Source organism: Triticum urartu, chromosome 2 (genome assembly GCF_003073215.2).
Source record: "Triticum urartu cultivar G1812 chromosome 2, Tu2.1, whole genome shotgun sequence".
Lineage (NCBI taxonomy): Eukaryota > Viridiplantae > Streptophyta > Magnoliopsida > Poales > Poaceae > Triticum > Triticum urartu.
Window position 1 is genome coordinate 566,501,978 of NC_053023.1, and position 22,713 is coordinate 566,524,690.

At 45.1% G+C, this 22,713-nt stretch overlaps 2 protein-coding genes across 10 annotated transcripts; both read left to right on the top strand.

Annotated features, from left to right (window-relative positions):
• The first annotated feature begins 476 nt into the window (after nucleotides 1-476).
• Nucleotides 477-6,010, top strand: LOC125538808 (U-box domain-containing protein 7-like). Of its 9 annotated transcripts, XM_048702101.1 has the most exons (7): nucleotides 477-1,083; nucleotides 1,879-1,973; nucleotides 2,116-2,190; nucleotides 2,772-2,957; nucleotides 3,206-3,313; nucleotides 3,556-4,784; nucleotides 4,937-6,010. In XM_048702101.1, the coding sequence occupies exons 3-7, from the start codon at nucleotides 2,140-2,142 to the stop codon at nucleotides 5,835-5,837; spliced, it is 2,475 nt and encodes an 824-aa protein (XP_048558058.1). In that variant the 5' UTR covers nucleotides 477-1,083; nucleotides 1,879-1,973; nucleotides 2,116-2,139; the 3' UTR covers nucleotides 5,838-6,010. The 9 variants fall into 9 exon arrangements, with proteins under 9 accessions (XP_048558058.1, XP_048558057.1, XP_048558055.1 ...); XM_048702100.1 differs by having other exon boundaries at nucleotides 477-1,973; XM_048702098.1 differs by lacking the exon at nucleotides 1,879-1,973 and having other exon boundaries at nucleotides 477-1,115.
• A 32-nt stretch (nucleotides 6,011-6,042) lies between these two features.
• On the top strand, nucleotides 6,043-12,987 carry LOC125538810 (protoporphyrinogen oxidase, mitochondrial). Its single transcript, XM_048702107.1, has 17 exons — nucleotides 6,043-6,370; nucleotides 6,461-6,596; nucleotides 6,862-6,927; nucleotides 7,037-7,087; nucleotides 7,178-7,234; nucleotides 7,508-7,593; nucleotides 7,841-7,877; nucleotides 7,984-8,049; nucleotides 8,202-8,242; nucleotides 9,108-9,240; nucleotides 10,132-10,320; nucleotides 10,504-10,578; nucleotides 11,573-11,699; nucleotides 11,900-12,008; nucleotides 12,079-12,153; nucleotides 12,301-12,407; nucleotides 12,621-12,987. The coding sequence occupies exons 1-17, from the start codon at nucleotides 6,210-6,212 to the stop codon at nucleotides 12,725-12,727; spliced, it is 1,623 nt and encodes a 540-aa protein (XP_048558064.1). The 5' UTR covers nucleotides 6,043-6,209; the 3' UTR covers nucleotides 12,728-12,987.
• Nucleotides 12,988-22,713: the final 9,726 nt, after the last annotated feature.

Here is a 22,713-nt window from a genome sequence, read left to right on the forward strand (position 1 = left end):
ATATAATAAGAAAAAAAAGAGGAATACATTTCGCGTGAAATTTAACATATTTGTTTTCAAGTTTTCAATCTTGTGAACATGTAGATATCGTTGCAATGTACTGACACCTTCCTAGTTAAATGCCAAAGGGAATGGGGCGCGTGCTATCACCACTACATTCCACATCACCGGACGGCTGACCTTCATGTCGAGTCTTCCTCCGCCGCCAACTCGACGTCGTCGTAACCAATTTCAACCGAACCTCCATGGCCACTGGTACTTTGACGTCACTATAGGTAGGTCTCCGGTCCTTTGTTCCTAGTCACTATCGCAATAATAATGATGAGACGCGGTGATATCGTCATGCAAAAGAAAAAAGAAAACCCCAATGATACCAAATGAAATTATACTGTGTCGCACGGAAACAAGAGTAGTGGAATGGTTTTTTCAGCTCAAAATAAAAGATAAAAAATCGCCCCCAAGCTCGGCCCCGCGCCTGTCACAAAGACGAGAGTAATGGAATGGCATAGCACCCCCAGGGTGCCTGCGGCCCGGCGCCTCGCGCGAACGGCCATTGCAGCAAGAGCAGAGCAATTTCGTTGCAGCAACCCTCGCCCCCCGCACCTTGCGCTGCCCCAACGCAGAGCCCCCAAGCTGACCGCCAGGTCTGCCAGCCATACGCGCTTGACCCCTACCCCGGCCGCCGTGGCCGCAACCGCGCGCGCTCAGCTGTAGCCCCGCAACCCGCGGCCGCGCACGCCGCTTCCATGCGCAAATGGCGCAGCCTTTTCTCGCCAACCGAATCCGAACGCCGTCGGTTAGCTCCGCGAGCGGGAACGGGGGCGGAGGCCCTAAATTTACCCTCCGGAGCACGAGGTTTCCGGGGCCCAGCGAGGACGGCAGCCTCCACCGTCCCCGCGGGGGCGCACCCGTGCTATTCGCGGTTCGACTCCACGGCCATTTTTCTCTTCTCCCCGCCCTCCTCCCATCTCTCCGTCTCGCGCCAAGTTAAGCGCCTCTGGACCAAGGGTGGGGGGGTTGGGGGTTGGAAGAACCTGAAGGCGGAGCAGTTGATGAAGTTGCCCTGCAATGGGGAAATTTAAGGTTCGGCTCCTTCTTCACCCTGTCTCCGTCAGGTATGGACGGTTTCGTTCGATTTCTACAGTTATCGAATTATATGACGATGGGGGTTGGAGGAGGAGGAACGCTGCTAACTTTGCAGCTTGTGCATGCGTTGGGTTCCTCATGGATTAGAGCTCCAATCTTCGTGGTGATACTATGGAGATGGAATTCGTGTAGCTTAAACTATATTTTACGACCTTATTTATTCAATGTGGCTGAATATATGCTGACAATAGAGAGCATCCTGCCTGCCCCTGCCATACCAAAACCAGACGTGTTGGCTCATTTACTAAAAACTACACATAATGTCTTTAGGCTGTCGAAATCAGTGGTAGATGCACTTATGCTATTTTGTAGAAATATATGGAGTTTGCATGTTACAATTCAGAATCTAGCTTTCTCTACGTATTTGAACGCAAACAACTCGCATCCGAGTTTAGCTCTTCGGTCCATGAAATATGCTGTCATTGCTCCATTTTTAGCTGGCCCAACTGGCAAAAATCAGTTTTTAGACACAAAAGCACCTTGATGGAATCCGTACCAACAAGGTTGCTGGAGTTTCCATCTTACAATTTCGATTGCATAACTGCAGAGATTAGACATCCTTTTTCTTCTTCTCTTGTTAAATTGGTTTGATTTATTATTTTCTAATCTTGTGCTAATTGTGGGTGAATCAGAAGGCCATAGAACTTTTGCCACCTTCTTTTTCTGGTGCTATTTTTCATGTTGTTAAGGTTACATACTGCATACTTAATTGATGACATGCTTTTCTTTCAGGTTATGTGATCAATGCCATTTATGTAAGCTATAGGCATCAGTTCAAGTAGAACTTGATATTTATTTTGCATTTAAGTTAGTTATACTGACTCATGGTGAGAGATTTGAGCCGTTTCTTGTATATATACCAATGCAATCAATTTGTAAACATTAAAGAAACTTTTGCCAGTTACCTATCACATATTTGTGCTGGGGATTATGAGCAATATCATGTTCAATACATTGCTCTCTTTGCAGATGAAATTTGACTAAAAGGACGCCATGGAGAGGGTTGAGGTTGACGCGGACTTTGTTGTTGCTGGCAATTGGAAGGTAATCTGGCTGATCCCCAAATTCCACCAAAAGCTATTAATTCAGCAATGGTAATGAGATTGTAATCTTGCTGTTCTCTGTGGACTGTCTTTAGATATAGGAAGGCATTGAACACAGCTTCTGATCATTGACTCCACTTCCTATGTGCCTTGTGATGATTATGTAGTTATGTATATAAGCACTCTTGTGCTAGAAAATAAAATTGCATCCAGTAAATACCACCACCAGTTTGTATTGTACTCCCTCTGTTCACAAATACAAGATCTTTTGGATACTTCAATATGGATTACATACAGACTGAAATGGGAAAACAAGCAAACTACAACGTGTCTATATACATCCAATTCATAAAAATGTTAAAACATCTTATATTTGTGAACGGAGGGAATATATGATAAGACTCTTCTGTGAGAACACTCTGATGTCACCAAACAGTAAGTTAGAAAACTGTGATAAACGCTGCTGTTTTTTTCTTACATTTCCTGTCTTTGACTCTGTCGTTGGAAGTACTTTGCTTATGCAATAATATGGCATATTAACATTGTAGATTCATTTGGATTGCTATTTGATTATTTGTGCAGCTACATGGTGAACTATGTAAGAAACTTTACACTGTAGTTCATGAAGTTTCAATTGCCATCCCTGCCCTTGAGAGTACAAAACCTGGAAGTAATTCTGGACTTCTGGCGTTGAGCTCCTTGCGCATAGCTGTTGATAAAGCCAAGAATCTACTTCAGTATTGCTCAGAGTGTAGCAAGCTTTACTTGGTAAATAATTTTCATTTGTATGAATATGCTTGCTCTCCATGTTTGAGAAGTAAAAGCTTATCAGACTATGTATACACGATCTGTTCTTTTACTGCACTGCTACATTATAAAATTGTTAATGCTAGTTGGACAATCTCGCTCATCAAACTTGGTGGATATGCCTGATGTTAGAGAACAATTTTTCTCATATTTCTGTTTCCTTTTACAGCAATGCAATGTTCTGATTTAACGTGGTTATTGTATTGCAGGCCCTAACAGCAGAATGTGTTCTTACAAAATTTGAGAAAGCAAGACGCGCTCTTTTAGAAAGTCTTCACCAGTTGGAAGAAACACTTCCAGAAGCAATTAATTCTCAGGTTTTCACTGGTCATGTACAAACGTATTTCTAGAATTTCTACTACAGAATATAATGCTCATCATGGACGGATTCACCATAAGCAGGGAGTTGTAGTTTTTTATATCATAGCATCGATTCTTCTTCACTACCTTGATGTAGTCGCTAATTGTTTTCTCATGTTTTTTTTTTGCATGCCTATTCTTCAGATGATATATTTTTGGCGAAACCCTTCGATAATTATTTGTTGTTGGAAAATTTCAGATCCCAGAGATTGCAAATGAGCTGGAGAATTCAGTTTTTGCTTTGGATCAGGCTGAAAAGCAAGTTGGTGATCAAGTGAAACAGATAATTCAGAATGAGAAGAAATCCAATGGATTCCTTGATGAAAATGAACTTGAATTCTTTCGGCAAACTATTTTGAGAGCTGGCATTACATCATCTGCTGCGGCTCTTACTGAGAGAAGAGCAATTAGAAGACTTCTTGAAAGAGCCCAGGCAGAAGAAGACACGAAGAAAGAATCAATAGCATCCTATCTGCTGCATCTTATGAGGAAATATTCAAGTCATTTCAGGAGCGAAACAATGGATTCCGTCAACTCCCAGTCCTCAAGTCCTTCGTGCTCCTTCACTTCAATATCCAGCTCAATTGATCTCCAAGGAAATCTCCCTTCTCTCGAGAAGCTCCTGCCTAGGTCTGGCTCCATCAATTTCAAGCAGATTAAAGGGCTATCAGGGAGCATGCCATTGCCACCTGAGGAACTAAGGTGTCCAATCTCTCTGCAGCTCATGTATGACCCTGTTGTTATCGCATCTGGTCAGACCTACGAGCGGGCTTGCATCGAGAAATGGTTTAACAGTGGGAATACAACCTGCCCCAAAACTCGGAAAGAGTTACCCCAGCTTTCCGTGACACCTAATTACTGCATCAAGGGTCTGATAACATCCTGGTGTGAACAAAATGGGGTTCCAGTTCCCTCCGCCCCTCCAGAATCTCCAAAGCTCAAATATTTGAGGATAACATCTCTAAAGAGTAGCAAATGCGTGGTGACGAATGGTGTTAGCACGATTTTGTTCGAAGACGCAGGCGCAAAAGACGCAAAAGACGACAAGTTGAACACCGATGTTGCTTTGGAGAAGTGCTCTAGCCATAATTCCAGGGAGGCGACATCTGAGACATGCGAAGAAGAAGAGGAGGTCTCTGTGGAGAAGTGCTCTTTTCAGAATAACCCTGTAGAGGCTGCACCCGAGAGATGTGAACGCTGGCTGTGTGTGCTAAGCAAGGGTGGTGAGTGCATCGATGAGCAGCGTGAGGTGGTCGAGCAGGTCAGGTTCCAGCTGAAGGGTGATGATGAGCTCAGGGACTATGTGGGTGCTAATGGTATTACCGAGCCACTCACCTGCTTCCTGAAGATGGCTCTCAGCAGAGAAGACGTGCAATCTCAGGAGGTCGGAACAATGGCTCTTTTCAATCTTGCTGTCAGCAATAACAGGTAAATATCACATACAGATCATTCATTCCTGTTTCTTTCTCCTTCAAATCACAGTGTCAGAGAAAAGGCTCTTTGCAACAAGCATAGGTAGATCAGATGATCTTAGCTCAGTTCTTTGGCCTGATCATTTCAGCTCTATGTCTGCCCTGTAGGAACAAGCGGCAGCTGCTCTCAGCTGGAGTTATCCCTCTGATGGAGCAGATGATGCAGAAACCGGAGACCTGCGAGGCTGCGGTGGCGATGTACCTCAACCTGTCTTGCCTGGAGGAGGCGCAGGCCATCATCGGCTCGAGCGAAGTCATCCCTGTCCTGATCAGGTGCCTGCAAGAAGAAGGGTACCGGAGCGACACGTGCCGGCTGGACGCGCTCCTGACGCTGTACAACCTGTCCCTGCACGCGCCCAACATCCCGGCGCTCCTCTCGTCGGGCGTGGTCCACAGCATCCACACCGTCCTGGCGCCGTCGTCGCCGTGGACGGACCAGGCCCTGACCTTGCTGATCAACCTGGCGCTGAGCTGGCCCGGGAAGAAGGAGATCGCGGCGAACCAGGCCATCGTGGGCGACATCGTGTTCATCCTGGACAACGGCGAGGCGGCGGAGCAGGAGAAGGCGGTGTCGTGCCTGTGGATGATCTGCAACGGCGACGAGGGGTGCAGCCAGACGGTGCTGCAGGAGGGCGTGATCCCGGCGCTGGTCTCGCTGACGGCGAACGGCACGGGCAAGGCCAAGGACAAGGCGCAGAGGCTGCTCCGGCTGTTCCGGGAGCAGCGGCAGCGCGAGCTGGAGCAGCAGCAGCCGCGGGTGGAGCTGCTCGAGGTGGCCAGCCAGGCCGCCGCGCAGCAGGAACAGGAGGAGGAGGAGCAGCAGCAGCAGCAACAGCAGGAGGATGCCGCTGCGGGGAAGACGGCGGCGTCCGAGCAGAGCGGCGAGGGCAAGAAGCCGCCGGCGCGGCTGAGCAGGTCCAAGTCCAAGCGGCTGGCCAGGGCCATCACCTGCCTCATCAAGAAGTGGACGACGCCAGGCGGCGGCGGCGGCGACAAGTGTAAACTGTAACCCTGTAGAATGTGTGGTGGTACTGTACCGTCACATTCACCAAAAATGTGTGCGCTCGTGAAGCTCCATGTGTAAAATACAACTAGCGAAATCGTACGGACGTTCAACTGCGACTGGGAGAAGAGAAGAGCTTCTTCTCCCGTCCGAGTAAAATAATTTTTAGTACGTGCTCCCGGAACAGCCGATGGCATAGCGATCGCGAAGGCGATGACGCAGAGCACTCGTCGTGGCATAACCAGGGCGCCGCCTCCGGTTTCGACCCACTGACTGGTCTACCCACCCCGTACCTACTAGTACTCCGCGGCTCCGATCGGCGACAGCGACGGAGAAAAACGACGAGCGGCTCCTCTCCCCATCCAAACCCCGAATCAAATGCTCACTTCCGCCACCGCCCCCTCCTCCTCCTCCTGCTCGTCCCACGCTCCCACCCGCTTCGCCTCCGCGCGCGGGCGCCGCCTCCGCCCCGTGCTCGCCATGGCCGCCTCCGACGACCCCCGCGCCAGGTCGGTCGCCGTCGTCGGCGCCGGCGTCAGGTGAGTCCACACGATTTCGCGCCGAATTCTCGGGTGGGGGTTTTGCGCTCGCGCACGTCAGGTGTTTGACGGAATGGTGACTCCGTGCAGTGGGCTCGTGGCGGCGTACAGGCTGAGGAAGAGCGGCGTGCGGGTCACTGTGTTCGAGGCGGAAGACCGCGCGGGAGGGAAGATACGGACCAGCTCCGACGGCGGATTCCTCTGGGACGAAGGAGCCAACACTATGGTGAGCTCATTTCTGTTTGTGAATAACTTGTGGCGTTGTGTAGCGCTGTCTCTGTATGCCACGGATTGTGGCGAGTGTTGGAGCGAATGGTGCGACCTGTGTACATTATGGTTTACTGCTCCTTGTCGCAATTGCTTGCTAGTATATAAGAAGCATGTGTTTGTGTGTGCTGTTGGGGCATGCACTCCTCTCCTTATTAGAATTCAAAACTGAAATGGAACCTAGAAGATTAGCTGATGACATAACCTGATCCTGTCACCCGCAGACAGAAAGTGCATTGGAGGCTAGTAGACTAATCGACGATCTTGGTCTTGAGGACAGACTGCAGTATGTATGTGCCAATGCTATCTTCGAATAATTAGTTATGTTTGCATTCTGCATTGTCGTCTGTAAATTGTTCCCATCAATGAATTACCTTACAAGTTCAATGTCTATTTCAGCCTAACTCCCAGCACAAGCGTTATACTGTTAAGGATGGAGCGCCAGCACTGGTAAATAGGTTTTCCATGTAATCATGCATCTCCTTTTCCATTTTTCTTATTGTAGCTCACCCTTGAGTCTTCTCCTTTTTGTTCCATAAGATCCCTTCAGATCCCATCGCGCTAATGAAAAGCACTGTTCTTTCTACGAAATCAAAGGTATATCCTGCTATTTAGTACGAACTACTTCAGCCTACAGTACATGTTACATGGCACACTAACCCCTTCTAAATGAGTTATTTATTGCCAGTGCCACTGATAGATTGGAATGCATAACAAATACAAACATTTTATCGATTGCTAGTGTTAGTTTAGTGCCCACTACCATGACCTGAATTAGCTGGTTTCAGTAACTAATTGACAATTTGTAGATTCTCCAGGTCTTTTCCTTTCAAATTTGATTCTGCTCTGAATTCTTTCTTACCCTTGCAGTTCAAGTTATTTCTGGAACCATTTCTCTATGAAAAATCTAGCACAAGGAACTCCAAAAAAGTGTCTGACGAGCATTTGCGCGAGAGGTGAACCTTCACACTTGGTGTTTTGCATTGGTGTAGATGCCAAATGCTAACAAGATAATAAATGGTGACCTTCCGTATGAAGTTTTTAGGATCCGAGAGGCTGTCTGGTACTCTAGTGTTCCTTAAGCCTCATCTGCTTGCAGTTTTATGTAGGGGAAAGGCATATATAGCGCACCATGACTGTTTGTAGTATGTATTATTTGTTTAAAGGAGATAATTGAATGTCCCTGTTTTGACAACTTTACAGCGTTGGGAGTTTTTTTGAACGCCATTTTGGGAAAGAGGTGAGTTCTTTCCTTACGGATCATCAGTAATTCAATCATATAGAGTTAAAAGCTCTGCAGCTCGTATTGTAACCGCCATGGCTATGAATTTCCATGTTGATTACAGGTTGTTGACTATCTTATTGATCCATTTGTAGCTGGAACAAGTGCAGGAGATCCTGAGTCATTATCTGTAAGTTACTACTGCATTATGTGCACAAACACCATATGACCTTTCCATGTGATGCTTGCTTAATGTTGATAATCTAATAGTAATTATTATTCCAGACCATATCACCTTGTTAATTAACTGTGCTGGCTTTGAGTAACAACTATTTTTTGCAGATTCGTCATGCATTTCCAGGGTTATGGAATTTAGAAAAGAAGTAAGTTTGTACTTTTTTTTATTTGCTCGCAGTGATCTATTCTCACTTCTACATTTTCATTTGTTGTCTTGTCCATGTTTTTGCTTTTGCTATCTCCCATGCATTTTTTTATGTTACAGCATGTATATCAGTTTAACCTATGTAAAGATTCTACAAGTGAAAATGTCATTTTCAGATATCCTTGTTTCTTGCATTGCTTTCTTGGGTCCTGCTGTTAGCTTGTTACTGAACTGCCTTTCTTTTTCCCTGTTGGACTTCCTTGAATTGGGCATTGACGGAATGTTCACCCTTTAATACTGCTTATGTGTGCACTATCTATCTCCATGTGTTTTCCTCTTTATTTGATATTCTGCTTTTCTCCAAATATTACTTTATTTTCTATTTTTACTGATGGAGTTGGACTAATTGGCCATGCAACAGAACTGATTAGTTTGAGAGAAATATTTCCTAATTATCCTGATAATATGCATCTTCTAGAACAAAAAATCATATTGTAATTTTCATTTAAGATAATATTTCCTAATTAGCCCAATAATATGCATCTTCCCGAAATCATACTGTAATTTTCATTTCGAGTGAAATATTTTCTAATTAGCCCGATGATATGCATCTTTTTGAACATCAATCCATGCCTATACAAATTGCCGACATAAATTATTATAAATATAAAGGGCTACAACACCATTATTCAGAAAAATGTTTGCTATCATGATAATAGATTTTGTACTAGTTTTTTTCAAATGGGACACACTACGTTTGCGGTTTCAACTTGTCATTTGCACTAAAGCATGTTGTTGTCGTAAATTTGGCTAGCAACAATATTTGTTCCCAGTTATGGTGATTCACACTCCTTCAATGCTCTCAGGTATGGTTCTCTCATCGTTGGTGCCATCTTGTCAAAACTAACAGCTAAAGGTGATTCAGCAAAGAAAGGAGGCACTTCGTCAGGAAAAGGAAGGAGCAAGCGGGCCTCATTTTCATTTCATGGTGGTATGCAGGTATTCCTTCAATGGTGTCATGTCATTTCCTTTGTTAGTGTAAACAACATAAAAATAAAACCCGCGTATGGGCCCTATACCCTATTAACTCCATCTGTGTTCCCTAAAAAAGGAAAAACTCCATCTGTCCCATTTGAAAGAGCTGCATTTACTTGGCCACTGCAGGAATGGTTATTTTTGTGCCATTCAAGGATGCATGTTCACTCGATGAACCAGCATCACTATTTTATGTTTCACAAGCCAGGAATATTGCCATGTTTATATCCATTGTACAGCTTAGCGATCCATTTACACCCTGTCATGATCACTGCTGATTTCTGTATTGACTTGGCACAAGTTTATTAGCTTGCGGATATTAGTTAAAGCTATGTCAAACAAAAGCCCAAATATATGACCAAGTGTATGAATATGTTTAGCTACGTAGTTGTCGAGAAACAGTATTGCAAGATGAGAAATAAGTCAAAGGTAGCTATGATACAAAAGGACTAACATCACAAAATAGTTGCATGGTGGAATCACACAACATTCATGGCCAGTTTAGACTTTATCGAGCCACACACTAGAGGGGGTGTTGACGTATATGTGTATTGCCCAACCTTCTCCATCAGTTTGGATTTTTGGTTCTTCTCGTTGGTACATGAAATTTAATATGGTATCAAAGCCAAGAGGCCTTGGATTCAAGTCTCAGATTTTGCAATTTAAATGGAAATATTGCTTGCCCTCCTTCTGTCCACGTTTAGGCCTTATCGAGCCATGCAGGTGTTGTAGTATATGTGGTTTGTCCAACCTTTTCCATCCATCAGTTCAGACTTTTGATTCTACTGGTTGGTGCATAAAACTTAATATTCACATCTGTTTTTTAGAAGTCATATGTTGTTGAATGCTTTTCAGACACTAGTAGATGCACTTCACAAGGAAGTTGGAGATAGTAATGTGAAGCTTGGAACACAAGTGTTGTCATTGGCGTGTAACTGCGATGAACTCTCTGCATCAGATGGGTGGTCAATTTTTGTGGATTCAAAAGATGCTAGTAGTAAGGAGCTTGCAAAGAACCAGTCCTTTGATGCTGTTATAATGACAGTAAGAATCACTCATCTGCATTATTTTTCAAAGTTCATTTGATACACAATCTGGTAAATTTGCTTTCTGCCAATCTATAAAATATACTTAATATTTCTGCACTCACGCATGACTGGCTATTATTACTATTAAACGTAGGTCATAAAACCAAATTATGTACCTCTTGCATTTTCCCCTCTGCAGGCTCCACTGTCCAATGTCCAGAGGATGAAGTTCACAAAAGGTGGAGCTCCCTTTGTGCTAGACTTTCTTCCTAAGGTCAGGTTAGGATCACCATTTTAGATCAAATGCAATAATTGAAATGGTTGCTCTTGTAAAGAAATTGGTGCTAGGGGAAATTTGTCTCAATCCCTTCAGCAGTTCCATTTTTCTCAGGTCTATCACTACAAGAGCCATATTGCTGGTTTGTTTTTTTCCCATGGACAGGGGTGCGTGGAAGTTAGCTATCCACGTGCCAGAACCATGACTTGGTTTCGATATCTTATGGGTTTCAACTCTAGTCTACCCAACTTGTTTGGGACTGAAAGGCTTTCTTGTTGCTGTTTGTTGTTGCTTCTACATTTGCATGTACATGATTCATTCCCGTACCTTGTCACGAACGGATCTATGAAAATAGTAGTAGTTCAGTGATATGGTCTATTTCAGAAGGCGGACAGACTAACTGTATTTATTAATGCATGAAAAAGTAACTATATGAGAACAGTAGTAGATCAATGATATGGTCTATTTCAGTATTCAGTGCTTTTGCTAGCACTTTAAGTAACTCCTGTTTCTGGACAAAATGAGTGACACATATTTTGGAAATATATTGGTAATTAAGAATATAAGCTAGACATACTGTACTCTGTTTTACTGACATGAATACATAATTGAAGTGAAGATGGTTATATTGCTTCTCCATCATCAAAGGATTCCTTGCTACGTGAATTTATATGATTTCAAGACAATGCCATAATGGAATCACATTTCCACTGTTAAGATACTCTGTTGTACCAGTACCACTGTAGCTATTATTTTATATTTTTCTTGATACATATGCACTTGGAGATCATATCACAACACCGTACTTAGTGTTGTTAGAGCCTGCGAGTTATTGTATCACAACATTGCATTTATGACCTATGAGACTGATTTTGTTCTTTCTTTCTTTTTTGTAAAGATGTGTGACTGATGTCGTGTCATAAAATACACGGGCTTCTTATAACTTTACATGTGTAGCAGAATCTCATCTTAAGCCATATTTAATTTGTAGGTGGATTATCTGCCATTGTCCCTCATGGTAACAGCATTTAAGAAGGAAGACGTCAAAAGACCCCTGGAAGGATTTGGGGTCTTGATACCCTTTAAGGAACAACAAAAACATGGTTTGAAAACGCTTGGTAGGTTCCTCAGCTTTATACTTGAACTGTTTTCAATTTACAGAAGTACCATTGCACTCAGTTCGGTACACAAAACAATCTTGTTTTACCAGTTTTCGTGTACTCGTGATTAGTTTATTCTGATTTTATATTGCTTCATACTACATCTTTTTTCCCAGAACATAGCCTCATTTATACGTGCGTGACTGTTTCTTGTATAGGAACTCTCTTCTCCTCTATGATGTTCCCAGATCGAGCTCCTAATGACCAGTACTTGTTTACAACATTCATTGGGGGAAGCCACAATAGAGATCTCGCTGGGGCTCCAACGTAAAAACCTTTTGATCTTGTATTATGCTTCTTTTCTTATGCACATTATTCCAATTTTTTACTTCTGCAGGCCTATCTTGAAACGATTTGTGACATCTGACCTTACAAAGCTACTGGGGGTAAAGGGGCAGCCAACTTTTGTGAAGTAAGTATTCACGCATATCGGCCTATATGCTTTCCCTTCCTGTGCTTGTGTTGTGGCTTTCCATCTTCTAGGGAATTTCAGAATGTGCACAATTTGTTTCACTGTCTCATGCTCATGTAATTTATTAGTATTTCTTATGTTACTCAGACATATACATTGGAGAAATGCTTTTCCTTTGTATGGCCATGATTATGATTCGGCACTGGAAGCTATAGGAAAGATGGAAAGTGATCTTCCAGGGTTCTTCTATGCAGGCAAGTCAATAAAGCCACCTTACTTTTGTTACTTCTCATGAAAATTTATGGTGCTCCTTGGTCTGCTGGAAATGAAGCTCTAACAAAAGAATGCGTGTATAACATCTAAAATCAGTCTCGTTGGAAATTTGTAGAGCAAGCAAACCAGAAATAGTAATCCCGCCAAGTGACTCTTAGATGTTAACTTATAACTTTAACTTTGATGTCTTGTAGGAAATAACAAGGATGGGTTGGCTGTTGGAAATGTCATAGCTTCAGGAAGTAACACAGCGGACCTTGTGATCTCATACCTTGAGTCAGGCATCAAGCAAGTTAGTTAATATCGACGGTGTCTAACCTATCTTCTAGCATTGGCAGACTATATTTCTCACACTATGTTAGATTTAAAATGATAGCAGTGGTTGGCAATCTCTTTATAAGCCTAAGCATTAACCAGGCATCCAGTATTCGAGCTGTGTAAAGATGGGCAAGGACAAGGAGTGCAAAATAATTCTGATCGCCTGAAGTGTTCGTGGTTATTTTGAACAGTAATCATTGACATATAGACTTGCTTTGGCAATAAAACTGGAATTTCTTGAGATGTTATGCCATGTATAATTTGACCAGTTGGATTAGTCTCCCAAGCTGCATGGTGCTCGAGGGGTTTCTTTGTGCCCACACTTCTGTTGAGTTACAGTGTGGCTCTGAACAACAATGATCTGTGCGTTGCAGGGGCCATCAAGCCGTGGAATTATTTGCCTGCCATTTTGCGTTTTGCTGTTAAGTAGTAGTAGAACGTACACCACCTCTGGGACATCAACAGCCAGTTCTGACTGACACACTTGGGTGTTGTCTTGTTCAACTATCTTGGGATGGGCAAGCGAAGTCTTCCTGGTGATTCATCTTTACCACTACTGCTACTTAGTAGTACTACCTTTATGCTGTAAGAGGCACAGTTCAGCATGCCAACTGACCGAAGGTCTGTAGGTTGAAGCGAAACTGGAAGTCCTGTGAGAATCCAGACAAAAGATATCCTTGTACGGGATGCGTGCTCCACTTGCAATGTGCATAATTATGTTCCTCTCTTTCATCTTTGGCCGGTTGGCCATCTTTTGACGTCTAGGGTAGTGCTCCATAATTACCATGATCCGCAGGATTACATATGATGCTTCAAGCTTAGGTTTGGATCATACTCCTACATATGTGGTGCACATCATTGTCCTCGTTTGAAAAGGTACGTTCACCTCTGTAGACATGCAATGCAAGCCGAGGTTGTGTAGTAGTGCAGCTCCCTAGAATCAAGGAGGCATTACAGTAGAAGGTAAGAGATGAGTTGGAATGGAAGGGTACATTGGGGCCAATGTTTTGGTTCCCAGAACTGATATTTGATTGTGCTTGGTGCAAGTGAGAGAGAAAAAAGGCAGTTGCTTCCTTTGGAACTTTAGGGCACAAGAAAGCATGAGTAGGGCACTCCTTGGAGCCTTTATGTCCTTCACTGCACTTTTCTTCTTGGGCACAGCCTCCCGTATTGTATGAGCATGGCGGCCACTGACCATAAAGGAGAGAGATAACAAAAGCAAAAGGTTCGGTTTTGCCCTTAAAAAAGTCCATGTCTGGAGGACTGCATAGATAGCTTGACCGCCTTATCCATGAAGCTTGCCTCCGAGTGTTTCATGTTCCTTGTCTGAAATAGAAAATAGAAGCGGTGCATTTCCCCGTTTCTTAAGTGGTGCATTTTAGCTTGGCATGCATGCACATTTTGCACCGGCAGCGACACGGCTTTCCTGCTCATGCTGACGCAAAGACGCCGATGGATGGATTCAGGCAGCTATACATTTTTCTTACACCCAGATCTCACCTAATGCCGTCCATGGCCTGGATTTCGGCCGGGCGCCAAATGGTTTCCTTGGGCCTATCACATGTTCTGAGACAAAACAGGGAGCGTCATACAAGGACTAAAAGCAATCTTGCCTACCAAGCCTAGGTTTTATTTAACGCCAGCCTTTGATTTGTTCAACGCAATGGCATGGACCGAGACTCCCGAGAGCCGATCAAGCCAAACGCTAGGGCCATTAACCAAAAGGATCTCGACAGGAGCTGGGCTTGCTAGCGCGCCGTCTCGAACATGGCAAGTGGGTGACGACAGGCGCAGTGTTAGCTATATATGTGTGCACTTGTAATGGCAAATGTACCATGATTGGTTTTGGGATGCGTGGATTGCGGAGATATATATCTTCCTTGGCCACATGGCCACTGGGTAATCTACTAACCCAGCCCCAAAATATACACATAACCCTAGCTGAAAGCCTACCGAGCGCCGATGCTATATCACATTACGGTAGCACTTAGCCGGCTTGCTCGTGACAAGAGGGTAATGCCTTTGAACTGTCCCTAACACATTTGTGCTCGACAGCTCGAGGACTAACAGTTCTTGTTTTGTACCCGCATGCGAGCCCTTTTGTTGATACATGCATGGCATGGTAGTTGTTGGACCGAAGCGTTGTCGTAGTTGAGGATTTTTACTATTTTCTCGTCTGGTTCTTGTCCTGTGCGCCGAACTGTGGATATGCTTCAGTTGGCTGCATGTGTGCTGCCCGTCGCTCCTGGCCAAGTCATGATACAATAATCTGAAAACACGCCATCATCCATGCGGTGGACGTGAAGAGGAACAGGTCGCCGGTAGAAACAGTCGTCTTCAGCTAGCGGCACACGATAAAGGTTTCGCCCGGTTCACGTAATCGTGGCGTCTTAGACATAGGTCTATAGTAAAAAAAAGAGAGAGAAAATCTGAAACTTTGACAGATGTGGTATAAGATTTTGCTAAAATTAAGTCGCCTGAGATTTTTTTTGGTTTGTCTACGTTGATGTCCTGAACTGTCCGATGTTTCGCGGTGAGATTTGCGCAGGGTCGAGGAGAAGACGCGCTCTTGAGAAATCGTCCGCTGCAACACGTCCGAACAGCGGAACAAAACTGTCAGAGACGTACGCCACAGTGCAACGTGGCCATGAGGCCCATGACCAAAAGCACACCGTGGAAAGTAACTACTTGAGCGTGGCAAGCGACAAAGTACGTGCGTACGTACGACCATTTCTTTGCATGTGGTTTTTGTCGACATTACCATGTCTCTGCATCTTATATTAGCGCCACAAGAAACGTACGGGGGGGTAAAACAAGCAAGCATGTAGTAGGAGTAGCACCGAATCTTGTCAGCATAAATGGTGGATCTCAGCCTCAACCAAACACAGCGGGAGGGCACACGGTTAAGCAAGGAGTGCCACCCCTGCTCCACTGTTTCGATCTCCATTTAGCACAGAGCTAATGTCGTTTGTAATCCGAGCATCGGTTCTAGAGTAATTTCCATTCTTACCACTACGCGTAATGATGGACACCGCATCCGCCCCACCCGCCGACACGTACGTGGGCTGGGCGGGTGTGTCATGCACGCCATGCAACAATACGCATCAGCATCAAGGCAGATTAACCTAACTGCATGCAATGCAACCACATCCAATTAATACGTACCACATGCATGGCGCAGCTATACGTGCCCGGAGGCTCACATGCACACATCACGGTCCGGTTCCACTGGAGAAGTCGAGATGGAGCTAGCTAGCGGAACATTTGGGCCTGCGCGCGCGCGCCACATGAGCCTACGTATATAGTACAACCGGCTAGCCACCCCTAGCCTAGGCCGGTTGAAAGGAGCACGGAGTTAAAGCTAAACTAAGCCTGAGTTGACCTCACGTGGTGGTTACCTCCACGGACACCAGGATCAAAGCGGATCTAGCAAAATGATCCGGGCCCTGCGTCTCCCGGCAGCACGAGTTGACCCGTGACGACCCACCCGGCAGCCGGCAGGCACCGGCACCGCACACGGCACGCCACCGCGCGCAGAGATCCCGGTCCTTTTGTTGCATCAGACTATCTTGTTTCCTCTCTATACTTTCTGGCACTCGATTAATTCCGCGTGCGTACGTACGTACGTAGGTTAGCAGCCAACCGTAGTGGCGAGCGATCAGCTTTATTTATATTCCCCTGGCTATGGCCCTCCTCCGATCTCACATCGGTCAGTTACATCATTCACGCACACAGCATGTTCTTCGTGGCTGCTATGGTGGTGCTGGAGACGGGTTACAGATGTTGATGTTAAGTTCAGAGATGTTTTATTATTTTTTCAGTTTTGTCATGTCGGTTTTTATGTGACTTGTACTTTGTTTTTCATGATATGAATGAGACACGCATTACCGTGCAAAACAAAAAGATGGACGGATGTATTGTCAGGTGTGCGCCGAGACAGACAGTAGACAGCCATTTCTTTTCTTTTCTTTTATACATACACTTTCTTCTTTTGTTTTTCTTGCTTTGGTGCGTACATCTTGGTTCGGATCTGCGCCTGTGGACGGGAATATCTGCAGCGAGTAATACAATTAGCACGCACGTTCCTGAGATTGTGAGTATCTACCTACCTAGCTCAGGTACTCACGTAGTGGTAGTATAAGCACTACGTACTTCGCAAGTGGCTCACACTTGATTAACGCTAGCTAGCCTAATTAGTAGTACTATATACGCGCGCATGATGCATGCATGCATAATGCAACACAAGGCGGGAGACTGGAGGGGGACCCCATCATGATAGTAGTACTATAGGTTAATTTTGGCTTTGCAGGCATGTGGGCGACGTGTCCAAGGTTTCTTTGGCCGCCTCAGAATCTTGGCGTCGTCCTGGTGTACGTACATGATGCGGAGAGCAAGTGTATGCGTACATACGTGACAAGTTGACAAGTGCATGCCACGGGAGGAAACGCAAGTTGGTGGCAGTTTTCCGTCGAAAGGACGGGGCGATCGTACGTACGCGCTGCAGACCTCAGCATGCATGATATACTACCGTCTACTAGCTTGGTTAGGCGTCTAGCGGGTCGTGGGCTCTGCGTTCTTCTCTACACATCGAGTAGGAGTTGTATGCATGCATTGCAAGAGTACAACGGATGCACTTCACGTGATCGATCAAGCAGCCCCCCAAAAACAATGTACGCTCCAAATGCCACCGTGCTGCTATGGTAAAGAACGGTGGCAAGGACCCAAGTGAACCGAGCACGTCGACGGCGAAAATATCTGAGCAAGCAGCGGAAGAAGGCCAGCGTAGTGGTTGTGGTGTACCGTGCGCTCGACATCACCGTATCTTTTACTTACCCATTCCAGGGCAGGCCGTATGCATCGATCTGATGCAAAGGCCGGGGTATCCCCTTTTTAAAAAAAAAAAACCATTCCAGTGCAGGCGATCCATTTCTGTTTTCGGGCATCGGTTGACCGTTCGCCCCGGACCCCGTGGACCACGAGGCCATGCCAGGAGCTAGCGTGCGCACTGCGGATCGCGATCAATGCAAACATAACGCACCCGCTGCCGCTGCAAACCAGTAGTACTAGGCCACAGCTCAGCGACGCTGGCAGGATCATACGGACCGGCGGGCGTCTACGCGCCACAGATGCAGGATGATGCCAATCTATCTATCTATCTATCTATCTATCTATCTATCTATCTAGCAGTAAAAAAACTAATGGCGACGTGCTCTGGAAAACACACTTTGGTGCGGCGGGAGTGTCTGTGAGCAAAGTGCCAGCTTTTGCCTCAAGAAAATTGTTTATCAGAGCAGCAGCAGCGGGCAGTGCGGAGAAAGAGCGATGGAGAGACGCTTCCCCTGCGCCGGCGGCAGCGCCGGCAGCGGCTTTATCGGGGGCAACCAAGCCAACCGGAGAGCGTCCACGCGGCCACGCCAGGGCGACCCGCCATCCCGTGCCCGTCTCGCCACCGCAGGTGCGCGCGGCTCGGCTGAGCTACCGAGGCGAGCCGAGCCGAGCCGAGCCGGGACTCTGCCTGTGCGAGCGCGACCGACCGGTCTCCATCCTTGCTCGGCACGCGCGGCGCAGCCGACCTACTGCCAGCTACTTGGCGCGACTACTCCTACCGATCGATCGAGCTGGTAACGACGTGGTACTACGTAGTAGGGCCCAAGAATCGACGACCCTCCTTTGCTCCGCGTGCACAATCCAACGGTCCATATTTATCCGAAGCCTGCGCGTTCACTTGCTCGTGCATGGCTCGCTAGCGATGTTTTACAAGTAGCTCGACGACCCATTTCGGATTTCAGAACCGGCGCATGCTTGCTCGAGGCCCTGCGTGTTTGGTTCTTCTAGTAGCTGTGACCAAAGTGGCCAGCCTAATGCACACAACTGCGATAGCAACCTCGAAGCCGCGCCGTGGTCGTTTACCTATATGGAGAAACATGCGTGGCCAAAAACACCTTTTTGTTCCACCAGACCGACGGCCACACCAATATTTGCGCCTGCTCGACCCCTTGCTTCGAAAAAGATACGTAGAAGAAAGCTAGGTCCTGCATGGTGCAATGCATGCCACATACTTGTATACGCACAGCCACATCTATCGGGTAAATCCGTGCCGGACTTTACCGATCACCCGGTTCACAGGCAATCGCCAATCGATCGACCACCTACGTAGTACGTTCGTCCTGACGACTGCAGAGCACATCAAATTACCTCCTGTGACCACTTCAATTCCTACGTACGTGCACGGTACACCTACAGTCCTACACCCTACGGCCGCTAGCACGGCTACGTACGTACGTAATCGACCTTTTTGCATGGAGCGATGCAATTCTTACGTAAGAGTTTTACAAATACTTCACGTATTACTAGTTCAATCCACGGACGTTTACTGCCACAATATGCTCCTGCTGGTTATTTCCCATCTCACAGTACGTAAACTTTTTGTAGAGCGCGGTACAAGAGAACAGGAACATGCATGCATGCATCTTACGTACCACTCGTCGTATTGCCGCTCGTCGCATTTACAATGAAGGACGGTACTTTGTACGAGGTACAACTGTATACGTGGAAAGCTAGATATATTACAGGACAGCATAGGAGGCCTGCGCCAATGCTGTGGGCTGCGGCAAATGTGCCACTGGTTCAACCGGAAGGAACTCGACCTCACGCCGATCACTGCTGTAGTAGAGCACTAGCTAACAGTGGTAGAGATGAGACCTAGTCCGACCTGTCTCACGAAAGCAAGCGTGCCTCCGTAACAAGGACATGTCCAAGCAGCCTCTCCTGAATTTGGCCTGTAGATTCCACAGTTTTCCACTAAGTACTGTATATGCACCAGTGTACGCTGCACTATACTACCCTCTTTTTAGACTCTAGGCTGGCACATGCTAATACACCACATGCTATTGCATTTTAGAAGAAAAGGTAGGAAAGGGGACAGGATTTTTTTTTTTTGCGGAAAAACTTCCAATCTATTCATCTTCAATCATGGTAGTACAACGAATGCTAGAAATAATGTTAAACTCAAAAGTTCCGGGATGAACCGCAAATAAAAAAAACTGATTTTTTTATGGGAAACTTTAAGGAATTTTTGGAGTGTATGCAAAAATTCATCGCGAAATCACATCGGTGCAATGCGTGGTAAAACAAAAACAAAATCGATGCTTTGAGAATGTTACTTTCAAACACATTTTGGAGCTTTGATTTTGGCTTTTTTTGCCACGACTTCCACCAATGTGATTTTGTGATGAAAATTTGCATGCACTTCAAACATTTCTTAAAGTTTACCACAAATTTTTTTGGATTTTTTCTATTTTATTGTTCACAGCAGGAGCATTTGCTTGTCCTCCCCTTGCATCTTCCACCAGGGAAAACCCACAAGGAACTTATATGGTTGGCAAATTTTGATTATTAAAGTTAAAGTTGTTTCAATGATCAAATCAACAAGATCCATATTCTTCATAACCATGGACACAACTGTTCAAAAAGATTTATCCCCGTAGGTGTGCACCAATATACCCATATGCACAACCCTCTCATATAGGTCAATGAAGCACACCATATGCCCAAACTGTCGGGCAAATCGACTACAACACTACCCTAGCTACACTCAAGTCCAGGAAGCCACCCGACTGAGTCGACATCCGGATCAAAAGTCCAGCCAAAGCTCTGAATCGACCCTAATCGGATACGTGTCCAAGCTAGTTGTTGCCCAAGTCCAAGGTCAACCCATTGTATCGGCTCCGTTATAGGGTGAGCTAGGGACCCCCCCTCCCCAATTGCTCGTATAAAAAAGCAAATGAAAACTAGCTTGTGACCTTGGAAATGTCTGCAGTTTTGGGTACCGGTCAAGTGGGCTCCATAAACCCCATCCCGCCGTTGTGCGCCGTCGCAAGCGCTCCGGGCGTTCGTGGCTGCAACTCTGGATCAAGCACGTTGTCGCCACTCAGGCAGCAGCGGAACAAGTGGCGGCTATCGAGTTCGGTGCTACTTTTTGAGTTTGCGTTAATTTTTTCCTTGAAGAGAAAAGGGTGATGTAGTAAAGTAGAGATAAGTATTTCTCTCAGTTAAGAACCAAGGTATCAATCCAGTAGGAGGCACAAACAAGTCTCCAATCTATGCACCTGAAAAACTAACAAACACTTGCACTCAACGGGAAAAAGGGGTTGTCAATCCCTTAATGGTCTCGAACAAGAGTGAGATTTAATAGGGATAGGTATAAAAGATAAATAAAAAGGCAAACTAAAATAAATCTAAATAAATTGCAGCAAAATATTTTTTTTTCATTTATAGATCTGAAAATATATGATGGAAAATAGACCCGGGGGCCATAGGTTTCACTAGAGGCTTCTCTCTTGAAAGAAAAAACATACGGTGGGTAAACAAATTACTGTCGATCAATTGATAGAAAAACGCAAAGTTATGAAGATATCCAAGGCAATGATCATGAATATAGGCATCACGTACGTGTGAAGTAGACTGACTCCTGCCTGCATCTACTACTATTACTCCACACATAACCGCTATTCAATATGCATCTACAATATTAAGTTCATAAGAATGGAGTAACGCCTTAAGTAAGATGACATGATGTAGAGGAATAAATTCAAGCAATATGATGAAAAACCCATCTTTTTTACCCTTGATGGCAACAATACAATGCGTGCCTCGCTACCCCTACTATGTCACTGGGTAAGGACACCGCAAGATTGAACCCAAAACTAAACACCTCTTCCATTACAAGAAAAACCAATCTAATTGGCCAAACCAAACTGATAATTCGAAGAGAACTACAAAGATATTTGATCATGCATAAAATAGTTCAGAAAAGACTTAAATAATATTCATAGATAATCTGGCCATAAATCCAGAATTCATCGGATCTCGACAAACACACCGCAAAAGAATATTACATCGGATAGAACTCCAAGAACATCGAGGAGAACATGATATTGAAGATCATAGAGAGAGAAGAAGCCATCTAGCTACTAGCTATGGACCCTTAGTTCCGTGCTAAACTACTCACGCTTCATCGGAAGGGCAGCAAGGTTGATGTAGATGCCCTCCGTGATCGAATCCCCCTCCGGCAGGGTGCCGGAAAAAGCCCCAAGATAGGATCTCACGGGAACAGAGGCTTACGGCGGCGGAAAAGTATTTTGATGGATGCCTCTAGTGGTTTGGGAATTTATAGCACAAGAATTAGGGTTGGAGGACTCCCGAGGGGCTCACAAGCCCTCAGCCCCCCGCCCACGGGAGTGCCTAGGAGGCTTGTGGCCTCCTCAGGAAGCTTCTAGCCCCCTCTCCAAGCTCCGTGGATGTCTTCTGATCCAAGAAAAATCATCGCGAAAGTTTTCATTCCGTTTGATATCCCTTTTCTGTAAAACTCATAAGCAAGAAAAAAACAGAAACTGGCACTGGGCTCTAGGTTAATAGGTTAGTCCCAAAAGTAATATAAAATAACATATTAATGCATATAAAATATCCAAAACAGATAATATAATAGCATGGAACAATAAAAAATGATAGATACGTTGGAGACGTATCAAGCATCCCCAAGCTTATTTCCTGCTCGTCCTCGAGTAGGTGAATGATAAAAACAGAATTTTTGATGTCTAATGCTACCTAACATATTTATCCATGTAATCTTCTTTATTGTGGCATGAATATTTAGATCCATAATATTCAAAACAAAAGTTTAATATTGACATAAAAACAATAATACTTCAAGCATACTAATAAAGCAATCATGTCTTCTCAAAATAACATGGCCAACGAAAGTTACCCCTACAAAATCATATAGTCTAGCTATGCTCCATCTTCATCACACAAAGTATTTCATCATGCACAACCCCGATGACAAGCCAAGCAATTGTTTCATACTTTTAGTGTTCTCAAACTTTTTCAACTTTCACGCAATACATGAGCGTGAGCCATGGATATATCACTATAGGTGGAACAGAATATGGTGGTTGTGGAGAATACAAA

What these genes read in the sequence shown, in the direction of transcription:
- LOC125538808 (XM_048702100.1), top strand. Translation starts at nt 2,140, where the DNA reads ATGGAGAGGGTTGAGGTTGACGCGGACTTTGTTGTTGCTGGCAATTGG. An exon ending in CAGAAGCAATTAATTCTCAG is followed by an intron (nt 3,314 to 3,555) that starts GTTTTCACTGGT and finishes GGAAAATTTCAG; the next exon opens with ATCCCAGAGATTGCAAATGA. An exon ending in CTTGCTGTCAGCAATAACAG is followed by an intron (nt 4,785 to 4,936) that starts GTAAATATCACA and finishes TCTGCCCTGTAG; the next exon opens with GAACAAGCGGCAGCTGCTCT.
- LOC125538810 (XM_048702107.1), top strand. Translation starts at nt 6,210, where the DNA reads ATGCTCACTTCCGCCACCGCCCCCTCCTCCTCCTCCTGCTCGTCCCAC. An exon ending in GACGAGCATTTGCGCGAGAG is followed by an intron (nt 7,594 to 7,840) that starts GTGAACCTTCAC and finishes ACAACTTTACAG; the next exon opens with CGTTGGGAGTTTTTTTGAAC. An exon ending in TTGATGCTGTTATAATGACA is followed by an intron (nt 10,321 to 10,503) that starts GTAAGAATCACT and finishes TCCCCTCTGCAG; the next exon opens with GCTCCACTGTCCAATGTCCA.